The 23,230-nt window shown below is 43.4% G+C and overlaps 2 protein-coding genes and 1 long non-coding RNA gene across 3 annotated transcripts in view; 1 reads left to right on the top strand and 2 right to left on the bottom strand.

The window, feature by feature from the left end:
• Positions 1–1,858: 1,858 nt before the first annotated feature.
• CB3H15orf40 (chromosome B3 C15orf40 homolog) lies at positions 1,859–7,367 on the bottom strand. The gene is made up of 4 exons (XM_023254856.2): positions 7,037–7,367; positions 6,163–6,289; positions 4,035–4,162; positions 1,859–2,763 (listed from the first exon to the last, which is right to left on the bottom strand). The coding sequence occupies exons 1-4, from the start codon at positions 7,148–7,150 to the stop codon at positions 2,668–2,670; spliced, it is 465 nt and encodes a 154-aa protein (XP_023110624.1). The 5' UTR covers positions 7,151–7,367; the 3' UTR covers positions 1,859–2,667.
• A 935-nt stretch (positions 7,368–8,302) lies between these two features.
• BTBD1 (BTB domain containing 1) overlaps positions 8,303–23,230 on the bottom strand; it is a 41,806-nt gene continuing 26,878 nt past the window's right edge. The window contains 5 exon segments of the mRNA XM_023254854.2: positions 8,303–10,069; positions 10,071–10,135; positions 10,626–10,772; positions 13,068–13,155; positions 18,863–19,055. Of these exon segments, the coding sequence (XP_023110622.2) occupies positions 9,976–10,069; positions 10,071–10,135; positions 10,626–10,772; positions 13,068–13,155; positions 18,863–19,055 (587 nt within the window). The 3' untranslated portion in view covers positions 8,303–9,975.
• LOC123385787 lies at positions 12,342–17,886 on the top strand. Its single transcript, XR_006598797.1, has 2 exons — positions 12,342–15,560; positions 15,836–17,886. It is a non-coding gene; the product is annotated as an uncharacterized LOC123385787 (long non-coding RNA).

Raw genomic sequence — 23,230 nt, 5'->3', positions numbered from 1 at the left:
TCTATCGCAGATGGTCAGAGCTCCCTGCTCCGCCCTCCTCCCTCCCCTGGTTCTGATCCCAGGCTCTCCAAGCACTCTTTTTTTTTTTTTATTATTTTTTAATTTTTATTTTTGGGACAGAGAGAGACAGAGCATGAACGGGGGAGGGGCAGAGAGAGAGGGAGACACAGAATCGGAAACAGGCTCCAGGCTCTGAGTCATCAGCCCAGAGCCCGACGCGGGGCTCGAACTCACGGACCACGAGATCGTGACCTGGCTGAAGTCGGACGTTTAACCGACTGCGCCACCCAGGCGCCCCTCTCCAAGCACTCTTCAGATGCTGACTGGCTTCGTCAAGAGACTTCCCAAAGTGACAGAATGTTCTCGCTGGAGGATCCCACTATACAGTCTGTTTGGCAGGTGTGTTCTTCACTCAAATTAATAAATTGGCATCTTGTTTCGAAATGAATTCCTTGCTAATTTTCCAGCCCAATTCCATTTTCAATCACCAACTAAATGGGATTTCTGAAAGCGGCAGAATTAAGGGAGACACTTAAGACCATGCTGACTCCACTAAAGCACTGAGCCAGACTCCTGAGTACCCAGCCGAATACAGGGCAGTTCACACACCCTGGCCTGAACTGAACTCAGGGAATGAGGGGATAAGCCTAAGAAATGTCTCCCAGACCAGACAGAAGAGTGTGGGACACTGGCGGGCACTATGGAGACTTCCTACTAGCACTGCTCACTTCAGATTAACGAAGCGGCTTTCTGCTGCTGCATTATGGTGCCACCTCTTGGACGTAAACTGCAAATCCAGCTTCTTAAAATTTTTAGGCCCTAGTCACATGCATTTGAAAATTCTGTAGTGGGGGCCCCGGTGGGTTTTTACATTTATATTCTGCACTACAGTTAAGGAACCACCTATGTGTTTGGAACCTGAAACACCACGAGGGTGCCACCCCATCCTCTGGTTCTCCCCCACCCCAACCACCAAGGAGTGGGGGGAAGCCGAGCGGGAGCCCGCTCTTCCGAGTGGCGTCTTTTCCTGCCGGCGGGGGGGGGGGCGGGGGGGGCGGGGGGCAGTACGTGGACGTGAGGCCTAGGGCTGCTGCCTTTTTGCCTCCAAGTGGGCACGAAGCCGAAGCGGGCGCTGTCAGCTGCAGTGGGTCCTTTATGATGACACTGAGCTGCTGCCTCTGGACTTGCCAGGTTATCAGGCCAGTGAATCTTTATCGCATAAGCCGGATGGAGCTGGGTTTCTGCTACTTGTTCTTAAGCCAAGACTAGGTCCAAGGGAGACACATCTGGAGGCAGTATGACATAATGGCTTAGAAAAGAAAAGAAGGCCGTGGAGTGGGACCCATGCTCTGCCATTAATACTGACCGTGACCTTCTCCTTGGTTCCTATCCACAGAGTAAGAGTTGACCAGATGACTGTTTCCCAGCCCTTTCACCATCAACAATTTTTATTATTGTTCCTTCTTTGTGGAATTTGTATTTTTAAAGATTTTTGTTTCCCCGTACATTTTCTCAGGTACTTGGACAAAAGCACACAACTGCTTTGGTTCTGATCGGCAAAGGTAATGAAATTATGTACCTTTACCAAATCACTATAATTTGCATTGGAGATTTAAAAACAAGATCTTTGGGGCGCCTGGGTGGCGCAGTCGGTTAAGCGTCCGACTTCAGCCAGGTCACGATCTCGCGGTCTGTGAGTTCGAGCCCCGCGTCGGGCTCTGGGCTGATGGCTCAGCGCCTGGAGCCTGTTTCCGATTCTGTGTCTCCCTCTCTCTCTGCCCCTCCCCCGTTCATGCTCTGTCTCTCTCTGTCCCAAAAATAAATAAACGTTGAAAAATAAATAAATAAATAAATAAAATAAAAAATAAAAACAAGATCTTTATTACTCGCTTTTGAAGCTTGAATATACATATGATTTCTGACAGGCCTTTACCCATACTGAGAATAGCTGCCAGGTCCTCCTCTCTTAAGGCTCTCTGGAGAGTCTTCAGAAATACCAGATTTGAAGACTGCAGCTAGCATCCAAGGAGGACGAAAAGTCAGTGACTTCCCCGAAATTACAAGTCTTAATTGTTCTTGTTTACTTTTTCACAAAATGCTCCACAGAGTTTTAAAAAGACACAGAAAGCATTTTCGTATTTAGATACGCCTTTTAAAATACAAACTAAGAGCATAAAGCAGTGACAGGTTTTCTTCTGTCACCTGTGAGCTGGACCTGAAGGCGATCCTCGGAACCCTGAGGTGGCTGCAGAAATAGCACTTTAATTCACAATCACGATGAACTGCATCCAACCAGGAGTCCAGGGATCGGGTTCCAGCTGCCACCCTGCGCCATGAGATCCCGAAGGACTCTCTCAACTTCGGGACATCCGAACCCCCATCACAGAACGAAACGGACTGAGTGAGGTCATCTTAAACAACTTTTCCAGCTCTCTTATTTTGTGATGCCACGAAATCAGAGTAACATACTCCAAGCTGGGGTCAGGGATTTTAGAACCTATATTGAACGTAGAGTACTTTTAAATTCCTATTTCTTGCCTTCTGTTGTTAAACATGTATTTTTTCCATGTTCTTCTGTGCACTGAAATATATTTTCTTATTTAACAGCCTCTCCATTAATAGCAATAAAAAAGCTTTCGAAGGATGTGTTTTTCTCAAAACTGGCTTTTATTTCTTTTCCACTTGCTGCTTTAATTTCTCCAAGATCTCTTCTGGAGTTGTGGAGGCCAAAAGCTTCACCACTTTCTCACGAGATTTACCACCCTGGACCAAAAGGAGAAAATGGCGTCAGGATAACCCCCGAGACAGCAGACCTCAGAGGCACCCATCATGGCAGTGTCCTCATGGGGCCAGCGTGGTGGCCTGGGGCTGTCCTGACAGCTTAGCCGTCGCTTTCTCCCGGTCATTTCTGATTTCAACACAGATTAGCTCAGATTCCACCTTCCTACCAATTTTTGCACTCTAGATCTAGGGATTTTACATTCAAGTATCAATTTCTGTAATAATCAGAATTGGCATTACAATTTCAAAATGAATAGAGTCCAGATGTAGAATGCTCTGTTTTTAAATAACTTCTTTGTTGAAATTAAAAGTTAAAATTATTTTTTAAATTACCAAAGCGAATATTGCAACTTTATATAAACTCTGTGTAAAAATAATTCCAAACAAATTGCTCTTCTCTCTGTTCCACATTTCTGAAAACTCCAAACGAAAAGCAAATGCTATAATACTCGTTTTGAAACATCTTTTAAAGAGGGTAAAATGTGAGCAGGGATTATCTCTAGGGGTAGAAGTTGGACTAGCAGAGGAGTGGGAAGTCCCCTTCAGGCAGATGTCAGGGCACTGTTTCCTGCAACACAAGGGGGATGTATCGAGGGTAGTGGCCTGATGGGAGAATTTTCAGATGCAGCCTATTAACCAAGGACTCTGAATGCCAGCTGGGACCTAGATCTAGAGAGTGTATCACGAGAAAACAAACTGAGCTTTAAGAAACATAAACATGGTTGGGTCTTACTCCTGCCAAGTCTATTTCAGTAAGTCTAGAGATGTCCAGGAACCTGTGTTTTAGAAATCAATGCCAGGTGATTGTGATATCTACCCCTAGAGCAGACCCGTCGTGTGAGTAACTTCATCTGGCCTCTCTTCCTAATCAGCTTTTCCAGGGAGCAAGGATAACGTGGGGAGACCAGAAATACCTGACAGACTCGCTAATGGAGACGATAAGCAACAGGAACCCTTTCAGATTTTTAGAATGATGACGAAAGAAGAGACAAAACCAATCTGCCAGCAGATACAGGAAAACATGTGGAAAGAGGAAAATGCTCGAGGTGGTGGCAACTAAGGACTAGACATACAGAGCATGGTCACTCTGAGTAAGGGCTGAGGCAGCAGGAATGGAGGAAACTAAACAGAATTCACATATTTTCGTGATGAAATGAATGAGAGTTTTTTCAATGATTTGGAAAAGAAAAATCAGCATTAACATAACAATATCTGACATGTAATAATCAAACTGTTTTGAGAGAGAGACCTACCTTCTCCAAAACCACATCGCTCTTGCGGAGTTTTAAGACCTTGGAAAGATAGCGACAGAGCTCGGCATTAGCCTCTCCTTCCGACGGAGGCGCAGCAATGGCCACACTCACAGCTTCAGGTGTCAAGTCTGGAATGAGATCAGTGTGGACTTGACCCTTAAGGAGTTGTTTTTCTTCAAGAGGTGAAGCTATTTTGTAAAAGAGTTTGCATTCACCTGGCACATAGTAGGTTTCCAATGAATAACTATTGCACGAAGAAATGAACGAGCAAACTACTCAAGCTTTAGGGAACACAAACATGATAAATAAGCCCTCACCACTTCAGGAAAGAAATCCACAGAAAGTCTACATCTACCCCCATCCTGCTGATCAAGAGAAGCTCAGAACCCTGGGCAGTGTCCTGGATGTAGGCTACTGGAAACTGCGTGGGGTGGCAGGACGAACCCCAAGGCAAGGTCAGGCTGGGTCAGCAGTGTCACAAAGGAAGCGGGACGGAGGCAGCTCACTGCACTGGACAAGGGTTGTTCGGGGCTCAGGACAGGAGAGGACTGGCCTGGTTCAGCTCGCGTGAAATGCCTGTTTCATGTCTTTAAGGGGCAACATTTCAACATTTACACAGCACTTGCGCACGGTAACTTGAGGGCACACGTGTTTTACGGACTTCACAGATATTAACTTGGTTAATCCTCATAAGAACCTCACGAAGAAGATATTCATACCGTTATTATCTCCAGTTTACAAACGAGGAAACCGAAGTCAAGATGTGCCCAAGGTCACCCGGTGATAAAGTGATGCTGTAACTCAAAGTCGTTTGGCTACATGCTTTGAACTCCAGGGCCAGTCTGCACAGTGGCCGTGACCCCCATCAGTACAGCCTCTATAAAGAGCGGCCCGCCTGCAGCCCTCCACTGTCCTTCCGAGAGCGGAGTTCTCACAGTAGTTCTCAAGTGGGCTGAACCTGGTCCCCCACGTAGGGATTCTCAGGCGTTCTCACATGCTTACACCTTGCCTGTGTCAACCGCACGGCCACAGAATCTCGTACAACAGCCCGCCTCCTGGCCTGTCACCAATTCTAATTCCAGCGTGCGCTGCGTTAGTACCTTTCAAATCCAGACACGTCTCACAACGGACGGAAAAGAAAGTGTTCGTACGGATTTTGTCTTGCTGGTACACAAAATACCTGTGTACCTTCTAGCTGATGGCATCTCAGACGCGATGAAACATGGTATGCTGACACGAGACAGGGTCCACAACAACTACTCAGAAAAGGCAGAGCCTGGTGGGTGCGGCCCATGCACAGCCAGACTAACACGGCCACCAGCACAAACCACGGCCTAGTACCCCAATTCTGAGGTCTTGTTTTCAAAGTGTAAAAACAAAACAAAACAAAAAAAACAAAAAAGAAGGAGCTTTAGAGGTAAAAAAGACCTTCAAAATAATTCAGATCAACAGTTTTCAGACTTCTCATTCGGAATACAGCCCTTCCCCGCCTCCCCGGCTCTGCACCCACAGAAGTTCTCCTGGGCTCCCAGCATTTAAAATAAATGTAAACATAACTGCCTGCTGGCCTCCCCTTGTCCACCTAAAACACCCCTGAGGCACATTTTGGGCTCCAGGGAATAGCCTGAAAGTTTTCCTAGTCCAGCATCTCCTCCCATAGATGAAAAGAACTGGGCCCAGAAAAGTTCTTTATTGTTTTAAAACAAGTCCACACAGGAGCTGATGATCAGGACTCTCAGACACCAGGTTTTCTCTTCCTCCTTGGGCCAATGGTCATTAAACTCGACCAAAATGTCTCTTTTTTCTTTCTCTGGCTCATGTCTCCAGTTTTGAAATAGGACAAACGCAGTAATTCTACGCTGCACGTGTTTCCGCGTGTGTCCTTTTCAAAATATCGTATTAAAAAAAAAATACACAATAGTTCATCTCACTTGGCATGCTGTAAATATCATATATTCACTTTTGACACTGGATTTACTTACACTTTTACATTAGAATCTAGAATCTTAAAACGGAGAAGCCTCCAATCACGAATATGAAAACCCTGACTGTACAGACCAACTTTCCGCTAACCAAGGCAAAGGGAGGATGGAGGAGAGAACCCCCCCACCCCCGGGGCCAGATGTACCTGTTACAGCGTTTTGTTTGGAACCAGGTTTGGCATGGATGGCTACGGTGACACAACCTTTAGGGTCAACTGCCACAGGACCTAAGGGAGGAAGTGGTGTCTCTGGCTCCTTGGTCTGGCTTTTACCCTAAAACGACAACAACCACACTACAACTTTACAAGCTATAAAATATGTTTCCGCACATCTGATCCTTCCTCTACTCCCTTTCACCCTTAACCAAGACGAATGAGTCGTGTCCAGGGATTTCTGGCCACCCGGAAAGGTTTTCCAAGCATTCCAAGTCAATTCTTCCACGAAGCCCTCCAATCAACCCAACGGAGTGTTTTGTTGCTGCCTTGGTGGGCCGGGACTCTGGCTTCCACACCTGAGTGCTGGTTCCTACCGTCTGCGCTGTATCCCCCGCTCTCCAGGCGCAGACACCACTTACTACTCATCTCTGCATCCCCTGCAGCCCGAGGTGAGGACCGTCCGCGAGCAACTAGGCCGGAAGTGTGTGTGTATTGGGGAGAGAGGAAGGGACGACGGAGGTAGCTCTCTAGCAGAGCCTCCCATGCCTGGACCGGGGCAGCAGGTGCGCAGCCGGCGTGCCCGCCAGGAGCTCAGCCCCCGCCGCCCGGGACCCAGAGCGGAGGGCGGTCGGGCCGGGGGCGCCGCCGCGAGCCTCCCACGCCGGGTGGCGCAGGCCGTGCGGGGACCGCGGGGGCACCTAGCCTGCGTGAGGGGCGGGGCCCCTGGGAGCGCGGGGACCCGGCCTCAGAGTCGGCAGACGGGTCTCGGGGAGCCGCGAGCTGCCGGCGGCCCTCGCCCACCCGCGGGGCCCGCCTCTCTCCCACGCGCCGCCCACCCTCCCCTGCCACGGGGCTTGCCACTGGCCTTGCTCGTCGCACCAGCTTTCTTGGGCATCTCCGCACTTAAAGGGAGCCGGCCGGAGTCTCCAGCCCCGCGTCCCGACCCGAGCCGCCTCAGCCCGCGGCCCAGCCGCAGCATCCCCGCGGGGAAGCCGGGCGGAGGCAGAGCGGCGCCGGAAGAGCGCTCCGCGCCTGCGCGCGCGGCCGGCGGAAGCGACCCCACGGGCCAGCGCCTCTGCTCCGGCCCGAGGGCGACCCCTCCCGGCCGGCGGGAGCACGACCCCTCATCCTGGAAAGTAGCCCTGGAGACGGAGACCAGGATCCCGCCCCCCCGCCCCCCTCCGGCACCGCACACGCAGCAGGTAGGTAGGCTGTGTTACTCTGCTCTTCTCTTTCCTCCTAAGAATAAAGGATCGCAGTGAGAGGCAAGGAGTGCACCGGGGCAGGTGTCTTGTGGCTCCCGCTGCCACCACCATGCGGACGCTGCTTCCCATGGCCCACAGGTGGACGTGGAGCCTCGTGCGGCCTCAGCCCTGGGGTGTATCCCACGTGCCGATGGAGCACCTGCCTTGTGCCGGCCGCTGAGGATTCCACCGTGTCAGGGGCGAGGAAATCACATTCTGGTGTGGGATGTGCGAGACGAGACTGGAGCAGTGGGCAGAGGCAGGACTGGCGCAGTCCAACCCGTGGTGTTTGAGAAAGACCGCGGGCTGCAGCGTGGCCCGTGGACGAGGCGCGGGACCTGCCGCTGACATGCCAGACGGCAGTGGGACAGCGAGCTCACGGCGGGTCAGGGCACGGATATTCGGGAGGGAGAGACCTGGCTTTTCATCCTGCCTCCCCCCTTACCGACCTTGTTAAACGTGACATTTCCCCGCCTGTGAAGTGGGTGTTAGTACTTACCGCAGCCTGACGCGAGACACAAGTGAGAACGTGTGGCAGGGACTCAGCGCAGAGCCTGGCACACGGGAATCACTCTGGTAGCTGCTAGTGGTACTACCCAGTGGGGACTCAGTCCTCACACAAGTCTTCCTTCTCCCCCTCCCGAGATTAGAACAGGTGAGAAAACCCTGAGGCCAGTAAAAAAGGTCCAAGAAGCACAGAGGCAACAGCGGTCACTGCTGCGGTTCCGACGCGTTGCTTTAAGGCAGCAGCAAGGCGCTCATATTTTGTGCTGCAATAAATACCTCCATTCCTTACAAATAACGTTAAAACCTCAATTAACTAGAAACCTTGTTCCAGAATGCGGTTACACTCAACTTTCGGAAGAAAAAGACAAATGACCAAAAAATAAATACAAGGATAATATTTATTTTTTAAAAATTCCAGGGGATGTCCCAGATCCGTAAACAGTTCCGGTTCTTGTACGTTCTGTAGCACCTTCAGTTACAATCCTTGTTCAGTGCAACGTACTTGAAAAGCCCTTGAAATGCCTCTAATGTCAAAAACCATGAACTTACTTACCTATTCCACACTTTAAGGTGGAAGTACTTTCCATAATGGTTACTACAGCTGGTTAATGTGCCTGCCAGTTAATCTGTAATTAACCAGAACGACACATTCCATAGATTTTCCAGTTAACTGAGGTTTATGTCCATATGATCATGTTACCAGAGAAAAATTTCCCTTCTTCAGCGACTTTGAGACCTCTGCCACCGACACACATCACTACCTCCTTGAAAATATAAAATGAAGTACTATTTTAAATGAAATTTTTTGTCCTAATTACTATTATTTAGAAAAAATTCTTTTTAAGCTGTTACTTAAAGAATTGTGATTTTTTTAATCATCTTCCCAAACTATGTGATAGATTTTAATTACACATAGGGTTTTTTTTAACAAGATAATCGTTTTCAAGGGAAAAAGATGTTATTTATATAAAAATTTTGCTTTATAAAAAAGTATATAAATGTTATTCTGCCAGGTATACTTCCTATCCCCTCCCAAAACGGCTATAACCTGTGACATGAAGGAGGTATAAACATGAAACATATCTTACTTCCTGGGTAGAACTGTGTCGGTGACAGAAAGTACACTTTTCAGCAGGAGTGATGCTGTTGGAGATCTTTAAAATTTCAAAGTAGTTGTCAGAAAGGTTAGTATTTTATTCAGTTTCCTGTTGTGTTAGATTATCGCCACAATGTGGAACTGATGCCCGTGTAGCCAGTCACCATCTCAGTCTCGGGCATCCTCAGGACCATCCCCCGGACAGCTACCAACAAGTGCAGTGGTACACCTTAGTGATAAAGAATCCAGTCCTAGACTATACCTTTAGATCCTCTGTTTATATCACATTATTGTGAATTTGTACCAACGCCATTTATAGTTTAAAGCTGTACTATGTAACACATGACTATACTATTATAAAATATCCTTTTTTGTAAATGCATTGAAAATGTTCTTGGGCATTTATTAGGCCTGCTTCTAGAAATATTATGAATGCTAACAACCAGATATTTCAAAACTCCAAATATAAGGTCAGTTTTCTTAATTTTCTGAAATCAGTTATTTGAATTAATAGGAATTCTGTAGGAATACTGACCCGTCTCATCTCATGTAATCTTCAAAATAGATAAGCCTAGAAGTCCATCTCATCTAACCCTCACAACAGTTAAAACAACAACACAACCATCTGTCTAAAACAAGAATCTTTCAATTATAAAACTGTGGAAAGACCATGAGTCAGCTCATCTATGAAATTATACAAGATAAAGCTGAAACAGCTTTTTTAAGGTTACACCCAGTTCTCTTTTTCCCTAAGGTTATAAGAAAAAGGAAAATCTGCTTTTAAACCATGCAGAGATTTAAATCAATATTGTTCATCTCCTCTAAGAAACCAAAATGTTTCTTATCTCACAATTATAAATATTCGTGACATTCAGACTATTTTTTGTGGCCAGTTTTATAGGCCTTTGAGACTAGACTGTATGGTACTCTTTAGCCAAGATGTATCAGAATGCTGGATTATGTATAAAATATGATTTCTGGTATCTGTCCATCTTCTATCGAAGTGCCGTTATTATTGCCCGGGGAACTAAAAAAGAAAAAAAACAGTCTTGCCAGCAGCAGGTGCCTCATGCACGACTTTCTTCAATCCTTTTGTGCCATAGTGGGAATCTGGGCCCTAAATGAGAACAAAAGGTTCGTTAGTAATTTTCATTTAATAAGCACTCAATTTAATGTGGTGTTTTAATTAGGTTAATGATCTATTGTATTTCATTACTGTTCTTGTATGAAATTTTATGCTATGTCACTTCATGAAAAATGGAATTTTTGCTACAAAACTAGTTAATGATTAAAAACAATGTAGAACTCCGCTTTTAGAGAACAGGGAAATGGTTTTAAGAAAATAATTATTTTATCTTCTGTCAAACGTTCAATCTCCTACTCAAGCAAAGGGCTACTGCTTATAAAGAACCATGTCAGAGCAGAGCCATGCTGACAGGCACTTTTCTCCAAGCAGTGGAATATTTCAGCTCCCAGCTTCCTTCTTTCCCTTCTTCCTGAAGGCTTTATTGCCTGTGACTCTCCGTTTCTATGGAGAACACACTCTCTGTAACATGGGAGAGGAAACCCACCAGTTCACCATCGAGAACATTCCGGAAGGCTCTTACTTTGAGTGTGGCGCATGCTGTGTAGCACACATTGGGCAGGATCTCTATAGGTTCTTTGAACATGACCCTGAATGTGTTAGCAGTCCCATCACAACTGAATCCGGTATCATTCTGTCCCAGGGTTTGTTTTTTTTCATATTCAATGATCTGTAATTTTTCAAAGACAAGTTACACTTAAGCAAAATCAACTGAAGCAAAGTTTCACAGAAAAGCCCACGGAGCCCTTAGGAACAGCAGAGTGTAAGTCTTGTCTACTTCTCTCTAACCACCAGAGACGGCTGGAACGCGCGGTCTGGGGTGGGGGGCGGGGTGGAATGCCAGCTAACCAAGACTCGGCTGCAGGACACAGGGGCTTGCCCAGGAGACACCAACCCGGGGAACTGGTTTTTAGAACACCTGGATTTTAGATACCTGAGGAAAACAGGCCTCTCCTCCTTGCTAGCCTGTGTCTTGCTGCTAGGAAATTCCCATAGCGTTTCCTATGTCTAAATGTTATTTACTGAAATTAAGATGACCTGAAATGCAGTATTCAGGTATGTAGATATTAAAAATGTGAAAAGCCCATTTTTTCAATTTAGTTCCATAATCTGTGCCAGACACTGAGGGTCACGCCCTCAAGGAGCTTCCAGTCACTAGACACGTGTCCAACGACAGTGCATGCAGAACTGGCAGTAAAAGAGCAATGCAGAAGATGAGAATTTTATTTTGCCAGGAAGGAGGGAGAGTTGGAAGAGCTCCAGCCAGGGCCTACCGGGTTACAAAGGTACAAAGGTCCATGCGAGGGAACATCACGTGCAGAGGCAGAGGCTCACAGACCTGTCTGTTCACATACATTAGACAAAAACAGTAACAGTAAAATAGGCCAAAACAATCAATGCTGTGCCAGGTCCGGGCAGAGATCACCTCCGCAGGGACAGTGACTGGAGAAGACCACAAGGGGGCTCCCGGGGCGCTCTACCGGCCTGTTCCTTGATCGGCTGCTGGCTACACAATGCACTCCACTTGTGAGAAGCGAGCCTTACGCACCATGTACAAATATGTGCACTTTTCTACATGTATATCACAGTTCAATAAAAAAACTTAAATAAAAAATACAGCACAATGGTGTCCTGGGATAAAGTAGGGAGACCCAGGATTTGGCTGTGGAAATCTAATCCATGGCAAACCGCTACACTTCTGAGCTGCAGTTTTGTTTACTTTGGGGGAAACCTTGCTTTGCCTTCTTCCTCAGGCTGTTGTAAAAATCAAATTAGAAAATTTCAGCAATGGGGAGCCTGGGGGGCTTAGTCGGTTAAGTGTCCAGCTCTTGGTTGTGGCTCAGGTCATGATCTCACGATTGTGAGTTCGAGCTCCGCACCAGGCGCTTATGGTACGGAGCCTGCTGGGATTTTCTCTCTCTCCCCCTGAGCTGTCAGCACAGAGCTTCATGCGGGGCTTCAACTCAGGAACTGTGAGATCATGACCTAAGCGGAAGTCGGACACTTAACCGACTGAGCCACCCAGGCACCCCGCTAATGATGAAATTTGAACACAAAGTTCACCAAGGTTTTTGCTATTAAAAATAGTATGTTAGGGGCGCCTGGGTGGCTCAGTCGGTTGAGCGTCCGACTTCAGCTCAGGTCATGATCTCACAGTCTGTGAGTTCGAGCCCCGTGTCAGGCTCTGCACTGACCGCTCAGAGCCTGGAGCCTGTTTCCGATTCTGTGTCTCCCTCTCTCTCTGCCCCTTCCCCGTTCATGCTCTGTCTCTCTCTGTCTCAAAAATAAATAAAAACATTAAAATAAATAAAATATTAACGTTTTAGAGAAGGCAGTGTTTTTCTACGGATAAAAGTTTGAAACAGTGTTTACTTCCTTTTCTATTTTGTGTTTTACTATAGAAGCACAGTATTGTGTATGTACAGCTTGTAAATACAAGTCCAGCACAGACATGTTTCAAAAACAATTTTACTAACTGGGGTGGACTGTCAAAATAGTGGGAGAATACTGGTCTACTGAAGGGAATGAGAGAGGTATTTAACATTCTTCCCGATTAAGAGCTGAGGTGGAACAGATCTAAAGACTAAGGCAGGGTATAGTCAGACAACTGGAAATCAGAAGGTGTTCACAGTAGTTTTGAAAAATTAGACAGCTTCAAGCCCTAGAGTTCAAAGTGCCAGGAAAAACAGCCTACAGATGTTTTTAGACAGTCAATGCGCAGCAGAAGGGAGGGACAGAAGGGGTTTCCTGGAGAAGGGAGGCTCCTTGTGTGCTAATGCTTCTGTGAAGGACCCCAGGAGTCCCGATTCTCTGAAACTGCTTTTCATCGGTGTAAGACAGAACTCTCTAGGCCTTCTGATGCCTTTGATAACTATATTGAAATTTGACTTTGTCAAAATGAGATCTTACTATAAAATTACATTTGTTGTATTTCAAGACGATAAACAGTGAGGAAGAACGGTACCTGTATATTCACTTGATAATCCGTGGGTCCGTGGATAGATCCATACAAACCAAATCCGACTATAGAGATTCTTCTATTAACTGTGAACCTGAGAGAATGAAGCCAAATATAAAATAATATACATAATTCATTAAGTATTCATAGTCTGAAGGCCTATAAAATTTTTAAGTGCTACCTGGAATACACTTTGCTCATAAAAAGGAAAACTATCATAAATTTGATATCCTTGGAAGTGTCATCTGCTTACCAAAAAACTCTTTCTAGAAAAAATTTTAACTTAATGGGAACCTAAGTAGAAGTTGTTTTCTGTACTGTACATTTTTGAGAGTCAAAGGAAATTATTTAACCTAAATGCCCACTTTTGTTGTAATGACCATCTTAATGATGTCTTAGTCCAAATGTCTGCACATCTTCATGATACAAAGGCCCAGAGCCCAGCAAGTCCAGTCTGTAACAACTTACCAGTTCTATGAATACTTACTAGGGGCCTGCCAGAGTTAAATACTGGGCACCACACTGCGCTTAGAGCCCAAAGGAGGACACGAATAATAAAAAAGTAAACAAAGGGATCAGTCAACAATCGTAGGTTGGGGGAAGAGTTGTGAGGGAAGCTGCTGTAACAGAACACTGGTGGTGCAGGGCTGGCGCCAGGCCCTCACTTACACAGATGGATCAGAATGAGGGTTCATACTAGAACAATCAGCAGGAACAGTTTGGCCATAGGAGTTAAGAAACAGACCCATCTTGCTCCACTTTACCAATGTAGGAAAACTGACCGAGAGTACAAACAGCATGAAAGATGTAATCAGAGATAATCCGTCACATCAAGCAGTCACCCTCCACATGTTCAGCAGCAACTTCGATGATCAATATTGTTACCGCCACGCCGAGTACTTCCTGTGCTGGGCGCTGCCCGGCCATCCTTTTACAGGAATTATTTCCTTGAATCATTGTAATGGCTGGATAGACTAACACAGTGTTGTTCGTACCCCCGGTCTTTACAGTGGAGGCAACTGAGGTTTAGAGAAATTAACTTGCCTGGGGCAAGAAGTGTGGCGGGCCAAAGGGCCCGCACTCCCCCACCGCTATGCTAAAACTCCCAGCACAGGGCGAAGACCACCTTGACATTTTTTAAATATGTCATTTATAATATAGTTTTTCCTTATTTTAAAAAAGCAAGATATTCTCCGTGGGGGGAAAAAAGTAGAAATGCAGCTAATCAAATAAGGAACATTTTAAAGCATCTCTAAGTCCCATGTAGCTTTTGGTGCTTTCTCTTTTTAGACTTAGTTCTATTTTCTAGCAATGGGAAAATAGACTTGTTTTCTATGAACGTGTTATTTACAAATCATCTCAGTTGTATATATGTGTATAAATACTTCTTTTTCATTTAAAAAGGTAAAAGGTTACTACTGCTCCACCAGATCTGATTTCTCATTGTTGGATAATCCAGGTTATTTGCAGTTTTTATTATGTGACAGTGCCATGAGGAACAATCTTGCAGCTAAATCACTTTGCGGAGCCTTAATTATGTCCTGAGAACAAATTCTTAGAATTGCTGAGGAAAATGAAAGGCGTGTTCTTAAGGCTTTAGATAAATGTTATCAAACTGCTTTCCGGTGGAAGTGTTCACCCCACAGGGAACGAAGATCGTTTCTATCTGATGCTCAGCAACCGTGAGTATTTCTATGTCTTTGTGCCACTGACAAACTGATGACTGACAAATTCTATTCTTTTTTTCTTGGATTATTAATGAGTTAAAACATTTGCTCGAATATTTACCGTCTACTGGATTTTCTCTTTAATAAAATACTCATGTTCTTTCCCCATTTTTCTCTGCTGCTGAGTGTCTCTTTCATGTGGATTTGAAAGACCACGTTATATAGCTATGCTCTGTCAGTAACTATCCATTATGGCAAGTGTCCTGTTTGTCATTTATTAACTTCATGGTGGCTGTGGACACAAAAACTTTGGATTACCTGTAGTCGTATTATGACCCCTGCCAAGTGGAGAGAGGCCTATCTCCTCTGCATCACAGTCACGTGTTCTTTTTTTTTAATATTAAATAAATGGATACAAATATTGGCAGATGATATCAGCAGGGAATCAAACTGTATTTTCCCAGTGGTTGATCCTTTCCTCATCTTCTAAGTTTCTCCCCTCATATTCTATGCTCATTTAGGTCAGTCTGCTTCCTGGACTCTGTAGAGTGTTCCATACGGCACGAACTTACTTTAACTTTACAGTAGTCTTACATTTGATCCATACTGCTCTTTTAAAAAGAGAAAATTTACTCTTCCAGCTTAATTTTAGAGTAACTGGGCCAAGCCAATGCTTCCTGCCAAGAGCACGTCACTCCTGCAGGGAGCTGCAGTCCACGCACTTAGCTCGGCAAGACAATGGCTACAGGCAAGGTTCTCCGGTTCTCCATGAAGGTGCTGTTCTGTCTGCTTCCTGCGGAATCTATTCCTGTTCCTTTATGTTGTCACCATTGTGAGATCTTTTTTTTTACTTAATATTGTTAACTGAAAATCTAAACATGTTTAAATTGTATCTTTTTGTTGTGGCAAAATATGTAACAAAATGTAACATCTTAACCATTTTTAAGTGTGCAATTTAGTGGCGCTGAGAACATTCACATCGCTAGACAACCCTCACCACCATCCATCCGTCTCTGTAACTGAATTCTGAGGACATACAGGACCATCACTGGGATTTGTATATACATTTCACAAATGGCCACTATTCTCTTTTATTGGTTCTAATAGATTTTTACTGATCCTGAGGTCATCGGGATGGATCAACTGTTCTCAAAAAGAGTCCCAGCCCCACGGAGACCATGCTCTGTTTCCCACAAAGGCTCAGGGGTTCCAGTGGCAGCAAGATTTACTGCAATGATCAGGACGGTCTCTGAAAACAAAGAATCCCAGCCAATTTTCAGGTGTCCTGTCGGAATTCATGTAGGTGAAAAACTTGTTTATAACTACAAGAGCTCAACCTAAGTCCACTTTATTGACAAACTACAGATTTCGGCATTGTTATAAAGCAAGATTACTCCTGCAGACAGTGTGTGTCTTCCGTCTGAGCACAGGAAGGAATTAAGGTATTACACTCAACCCCCAGTTCTCCTTGCAGAGCAAGGGTCCCCGAGTCTTCAGCATCGCACAGTGTTTCAGCACAAACCAATAATTTTTATGGCAATTTTAATATTCAGTGACTTTTACAAGATGTTACTACCATATAAATAGAGGAAATATTATACAGTCAATTCTCACTATTTGTAGTAATTATATTCTATAAAGTTGCCACAGATACTAAACCATTGCTCCTACGGGGAACATGTGTACACACGTACCCACACACCCCCCTCTCACATGGGTTGTAACCTTAAATCCCCCAAACAACTCATCCTCGGAGGTTCCATCTTATTTTACAAAAGAGAAAACAGGAGTTCAGAAGTGTTAAGTGACTCGCCTGAGGCCACCCCCAACAGGTGCAGGGTTAGGGGTCAGCTGCCCAAATGGCCCCGGGGCCAGTGTCTGGCTCTACACTGCGCTGCCCCTGCTGTCTCCGTTTCCTCAGGAGGGGGTCACCTGTGCGACCTCAAATAGGAACATACCTCCGGGCAACTCAGGTCTGTGATAAGGAAGCGCTGCAAGTATTGATTTGGGAGTACAGGGAAGCTTTAGTGAGCAGGCGAGCTGCAAATCTGGAAACTAAACAAACAGGATTGACCGTACTGTTTTATTTGAAACCTTTAAAAAAAAAAAATGACATGATTGGCAGCAACGCTGCTCACGCTTTTTGACACATTAACACAATACACCTGCCCCGGCAGCCTGTGTGGCACGCACACAGGTGCTTCCGGCTGCCTCCTGGTGTCCTGCTCAAGCATCTACGTACTGAAGGACGGGTTTTATTTCATCTCCGTTACGTTTACTGCTCCGTTACATTAGAGCTAGGTCATTATGTTGACCAAAAACAATGCGTGAGGTATACAGTCTATGAATTTCACCAGGTTACTAAAGAGGGAGTACAAAATGTTTTATTATAAGAAAGGGAAAAGTGGTACTAATGTAGATAATGTCATCTGCAAATTCTGAAAAAGACTTCTTCCCTTCCAATATTCAGGGTTCTAATTCCTTTATCCTTCATGACGACGTCACCCAGAATTCTAAGAATGCTGCTGAAGTACAACGGTGCTGGCCAGCATCCCTACCCTGAGGTTTCAACAGTGAATCGCGTTCAAGATCTTCTAGACCTAGTCTATTAGTAGTTACATCTGGAATGAAGGTGAAATTTTATCAAGTCTTTCCGATATCTACTCCAACAATCAAATCGCTTTTCTTCTTTCATCTGCTGCTGTGGTGAATATATATTAATACATTTTTTCAATCTTCAAATAAACCCTGTTTGCTCAGTTATTTTCTGAGGTATTGCTAGATTTAAGACACTGATACCTTACGTAGAAGTTGTTCTTCTCTATAAATGAGATCGATCTAGAAACTTTCTTGTTTTATCAAACTCCTGTATAAGGGTTATGCTTCTTTCAATAATGAACCAAGAAGTATTTTCTTCTTTTAATGCTCAAGGACCTGTTCCTTGAAGGTTTGATAAAACTCACCTGTAAAAACCACCTTGTGAAGGGACAGTTCTTTGATAACTTTTAATTTCTTCCATTGGTAACTGGTCTATTCAGGCTTTCTTCTTCAGTCAATTTTGATAATTTATATTTGCCTATAAAATGATCCATTCCATCAAGATGTTCAATTTATTAGCACAGAGTAAACTCAGAATTAAAATAAAAACTGCCTTAGTATATGATTATATTCCCATTATTATTTCCAAATGTATGTTTTCTTTCTTTACTATCTCTGCCAGAAGTTTATTTTATTGATCTTTTTAAGGAACCAACTTATGGATTTCTTAATTCTATTTTTAATTCATTAATTACGAGATTTATCTATTTCTCTTTTCTATTGTTCTTTTGGCTATTCGTTTTTTAGCTACTTGAGTTGAATGCTTAAATCATTTATTTCTACTCTAGTTTATTTAGTAAAAGTAGATCATTGTTACTGTTTCTTTGTGTGACACTTTGGCCTCATCTCATAAATTTTCATATGATATTCTCATTGTGAGTAATTATTAAACAGTCCACAAATGCATTTTAAATTTCCATTTTAACCCAACGTTTCTGAGTTCTCGCCCCCAGAATTGTTTTTTAACAAGCTTGTTATTAGCTCCTAGCTTTATACTAAAGTGCTATTATAAATAAGTAAAAATCCAAAAGGTATATTTTATGGAAACTGAAACATTCTATTTTGACATTTAGCCTAAAGAAAACAAGGTAGGGCAAAGATAAATTCCTCAACAGGATTATATACACATGTCTCAAGATTCTAGATTTTTCACTCTTTTACAACCGTACATAGAACTATCTCCCGTGCAATATCTTTGCAAACAAAAAGCTCACATTAAACACAGAAGAAGCAAGTGTTTGATTAATGAAGGTGTAGACCCTGCTCTCCAGCAGTAGAGATCCAAACGGAATCCGTGCTGTGGAAAACCCCACCCGGCCCTCTCTAAGTTCACTTGTTTCCTGAGAGATCCCCTCACTCCCAGTGCAGCGAGGACACTGCTGTATCTTCCTGACTCTGGACTCCTGTAGTAACTCAGAAATGTACTAAACAAAGCAGAAAATAAAACGTGGTCAAGTGTCTCCCACAACATGAGGACAAAAGAAAAATGCTAGGTGCGGCCCCACGTCACCCCCGCGCCTGCAACGCGACAGACACCTGATTCGGTCGCTCGTGCCGCTGTAGCCCCAGCGGCTCTCCACTTGCTGGAACCTACGGATACAGCACTCCTTTCCTCGCAGGCAGCACCTTGGCCGGTCGATGTATTCCACTCGGGGCTTGGGATTGACCGTAAAATGGAGAAAGAGATTTACCACCTCCCGATCTGACAAAATTCCGGACTGGGCAGGACCTGCAGAAATAAAAATCTGACCTTAGTAAAAGCGACTGGATTTCAATCCCTAACTTTGTAACACTCCAAACGAAGTGAATTCAAATCCAGAAGAGGTAAAGTAACAATGAGGCAGAAAATTTTGAGCATGTATTTAATTGTAAGGATTTCAAAATCCATTTGAAGTTAACCTAATAGGTCTTAAGTGTGAAAACCATTAGTAAATAAATCAAAGCTTAGATGAAACCCTGAAATCGCAGAAGGATCTCTGGATTTTTCTATCCACCCACCCCCTCTGTGCACCACAGACACCTGTTCACCAGGAAGAAGAGTCATTCCCTACGGGGGCAATGCTCGCGTGGTAGCCAGAGCTCTCGCTACCTCTCTACATCCCACCTAGAGGGGGAAATACATGGGATGGTGCTTGCTTCCAGCGTTCAGAAAGCAGAGGGCAGAAGCTAAGACTGGATGAGCTGTGCCAGCAGCACGTCACGTATGTTACAGTGTTCCCATTCACTGCTTCTGAAAAAGCCCGTTCAGTTTAAACTTACCCAGGAATAAATGCCACTCCTAATAAAAAGATGCCAGATCCCTTACAAGACTGGTAAAAGCAATCTAAATAAGAGACTGCACAACACTAGAAATTTGGTTTAGAAGTCCTAAATTCAGACAGTACTGTAAAACCCCCTGATTTTAAACATTAGATTAATCTATCAACCTGCCAGACCTGGCCCCAACAGTGATTTGCAGCCTCTGGATGAGGAAAGAGTGTAAAAAAGGAAAAAAAAAAACAAAAAAACACAACTAAAAACTTAAAACCTGCATTTTAGTAAAAAGAACAGAACTGGGAGTGCTAATATCAACAGAGATGGGGATGAACCCATGTGACTTGCTCAGAATGACGAGGACTAACATAACACAGAAGAATTAAAATGTTCCAGGTGAGTAAAAACTATAAAAAGCAGGGACACACATACAGGTCACAAGTGTTCCTGAAGAACTAATAATAAGAAATAGGACGCAGGGGCGCCTGGGTGGCTCACTCAGTTAAACATCCAACTTGGGCTCGGGTCATGATCTTGTGGTCCGTGGGTTTGAGCCCCGCGTTGGGCTCTGCGCTGACAGCTCGGAGCCTGGAGCCTATTTTGGATTCTGTGTCTCCCTCTCTCTGCCCCTCCCCCACTCATGCTCACTCAAGAATAAACATTAAAAAGAAAATTAAAATAAAAAGATGATGTAATAATTCAAAACTATAATAAAACTTCCTTGGTTGAAAAAAGAAGTCTTCGGATCAGGAAACTGTTCTCAGATATGAGCCATATACCTACTGCAAGAAAGTAATCAGATACGACCTAGTATGACCTAGAACCAGGCCCACCACAGTTGTGTCACCATAACGTGTTGTGTGTGTGTGTGACCAGTCACCAAGTGGTCTGCAAAGGTTGAAAGGAGTAACACACCACTGTAACCTTCTTATCTCCAATAGGGATGAGCAGTAAGTATTGTTTTATTGTGAAATGGAGAATTAAGAAAACTGAGGGGGGAAAAATAAACACAGAATTTCTAATTTCCAAATCTAGACAGGGAAAAAAAAAAAAAGCAAACATACTCAACAGCAAAATAGATAAAGGGAATCCTTCATAAAAACGTTTTTAAAAGCACAATACAGAGGTAACATAGGGAAAAGAATATGCCTAACAGCAAAAGAAACATTATTTGACTACATAAAAATACTAAGGAGTGTGGTCTGTAGGATGGAATCATCTACATCACAGAACAACTATGGATGAAATACATAAAATAGCTATTTTTAAGTTGACAACAGCTGAGGCAGTGTTTGAGAAAGGAAATGTGTTGAGATGAAGCCATATATTTGTCACTATTTCTTCCCCTTGGGATATTTGCTGATCTGCTTCACAGGGCATAAATGCCAAACAGAAACAGGCAACCTAGAAATCATGTAATCCTCACTGGACTGAGGAGACAAACACTGGAATTTAAAGCTACCAAAGCAGCCAGACAACAATGCTGCAGAAAGGGGGTAAGAGAGGTAAGACCAACATTTTCTGCACAATTTCTCCAGGAAGTGTTTGCTGATTCCTAAGCTATGATAAGCAAGGGAAAATTATGAGACCAAGAAACCAAGCAGAAAGAAACTGCTAAGAAACTAAAGATTTAACAGAAATTTCAGGGGTCTTAAAATGCTGGGGGGAGAAGTCCCCAAATATTTGAAAATTTGGCTGATATCATGGGTCATAAAGAAAAAATCACCATGAAAATGAGAGAGTATTTTTTATCGAATGATAATGAAAATACATATCAAAACTTGTGAAGTGAAGGGCACCTGGGTGGCCCAGTCGGTAAGCGTCTGATGTCGGCTCAGGTCATGATCTCGCAGTCCGTGATTCGAGCCCTGCACTGGGCTCTGTGCTGACAGCTCAGCTTTGGATTCTGTGTCTCTCTCTCTCTGCCCCTCCCTTGCTTGCACTCTGTCCATCTTTCTCTCTCAAAGATAAAAATAAACATTCAATAAAAAAAAGAAAGAAAGGAAAAAAAACCCACAAAGACTGACAAAATAATCCCTAGCAAACTAAAATCAAATCAAGGAGATAATAAAAAAGCAGAAGTTAATGGAATGGAAAACATACATACAATAGAAAATATTAATAAAGCCAGAAGTCGGTTCTTAGAAAAAATTAATAAAATGTATAAACCACTAGGCAAGGCTGATCAAAGAAGATACAATATACCAATATCAGAAATGAGTATGGGAGGGGCGGGTAAGGGCTCAGTCTGTTAAGCATCCAACTATTTTTTCGCCTCAGGTCATGATCTCACTGTTCCTGAGTTTGAGCCCACTTGGGCTCCAGGCTGACAGTGTGGAGCCTGCTTGGGATTCTCTCTCTCCCTCTGCCCCTCTGCCGCTTGCTCTTGTGCTCGCTCTAAAATAAATAAACTTAAAAAAAAAAAAAGGAAAGAAATGAATATAGGGACACAATTTAGACTCCACAGATGTAGAGATAATAAAAGGATATTGTAACATTCATGTTAAAAAAATTAAAAGGCTAGAGGCAACGGTTACAAAAAGAAATAGTGCTATGCTACTCTATCTAAGAAATTGAATCTCTAATTAAAAACCTTCCACAGGGGCACCTGGCTCACTCAGTAGTGTGCAACTCTTGGTCTTGGGGTTGTGAGTTTGAGCCCCATGTTGGATGTAGAGATTACTTTAAAAAATTAAAAAAAAAAAAAAAAAGATCTATTAAAAATGTTCCATAAAGTAAACTCTGGATCCAGATAACTTCACTGGCAAATTTTCCTAAACATTTAAGGAAAAAAACAACACCAATCTTACACAATCTTTTCAACACTAAAAAAACAAGCATTTGTTAAGTTTTGGATGAAACCAGCATAAATTTGGTAATCCACATCTGACAATTACAAGAAAGGAAAATTATAGACTAATTTCTCTCATGAAATAGTCATAAAAATATTTTAAAATTTAGCAAATTGGATCTGGTAACATAGGATAAAGCATGACAACTAAGTCTACCTTACATAAGAAATCCAAAATAGGTTTAATTTGGAAAATCAGTCTAGTTCACCAAGTTAAGAAAATAAAGCAAGGAGCATCTCTCTACTTGCGAGATGGGATGCTGCCCAATTATGAACCGCTTAGTAAGGCCAATTACAAATAAGAAAGAGAAAATAAAGGGGAAAACTACTGTATCATGACAAGATGAAGAGAAGTATTTGATAAAATTCATTATAAAACTCTTAACAGACTAGTAACAGAGGGAAACTTGCTTAATCCAATACGAGGCACCTACAAAACATTTACAGCAAGCCTACTCTGGGGAAATAGTAAAGCTTTGTGTGTAACACTGGAATGAGACGAGATGTTCACTACCAGCACTGCTATTCACTAATATGCCAGAGGTCCTAGACCACATAATAAAGCAAGAAAAAGAAATAAAATGTCTAAGGATTAGACAGGAAGAAGTAGAATTATTACTGTTTGCAGTGGCATGATTGTACATGTAGACTATGTACAGTGATCTACAAATAAATTATTAGAATCAGTGAATTTAGCAAGTTCACTAGATACAAGGTCAATATAGAAAAATCAACTATTTCTATCAGTGAACAATTGATTATAACATGGAAATTTTAAAGACAATCATTTACAATAGCAT

This window comes from Felis catus, chromosome B3 (assembly GCF_018350175.1).
Source record: "Felis catus isolate Fca126 chromosome B3, F.catus_Fca126_mat1.0, whole genome shotgun sequence".
Classification (NCBI taxonomy): domain Eukaryota; kingdom Metazoa; phylum Chordata; class Mammalia; order Carnivora; family Felidae; genus Felis; species Felis catus.
This window is presented reverse-complemented; position numbering and strand designations above follow the sequence as displayed.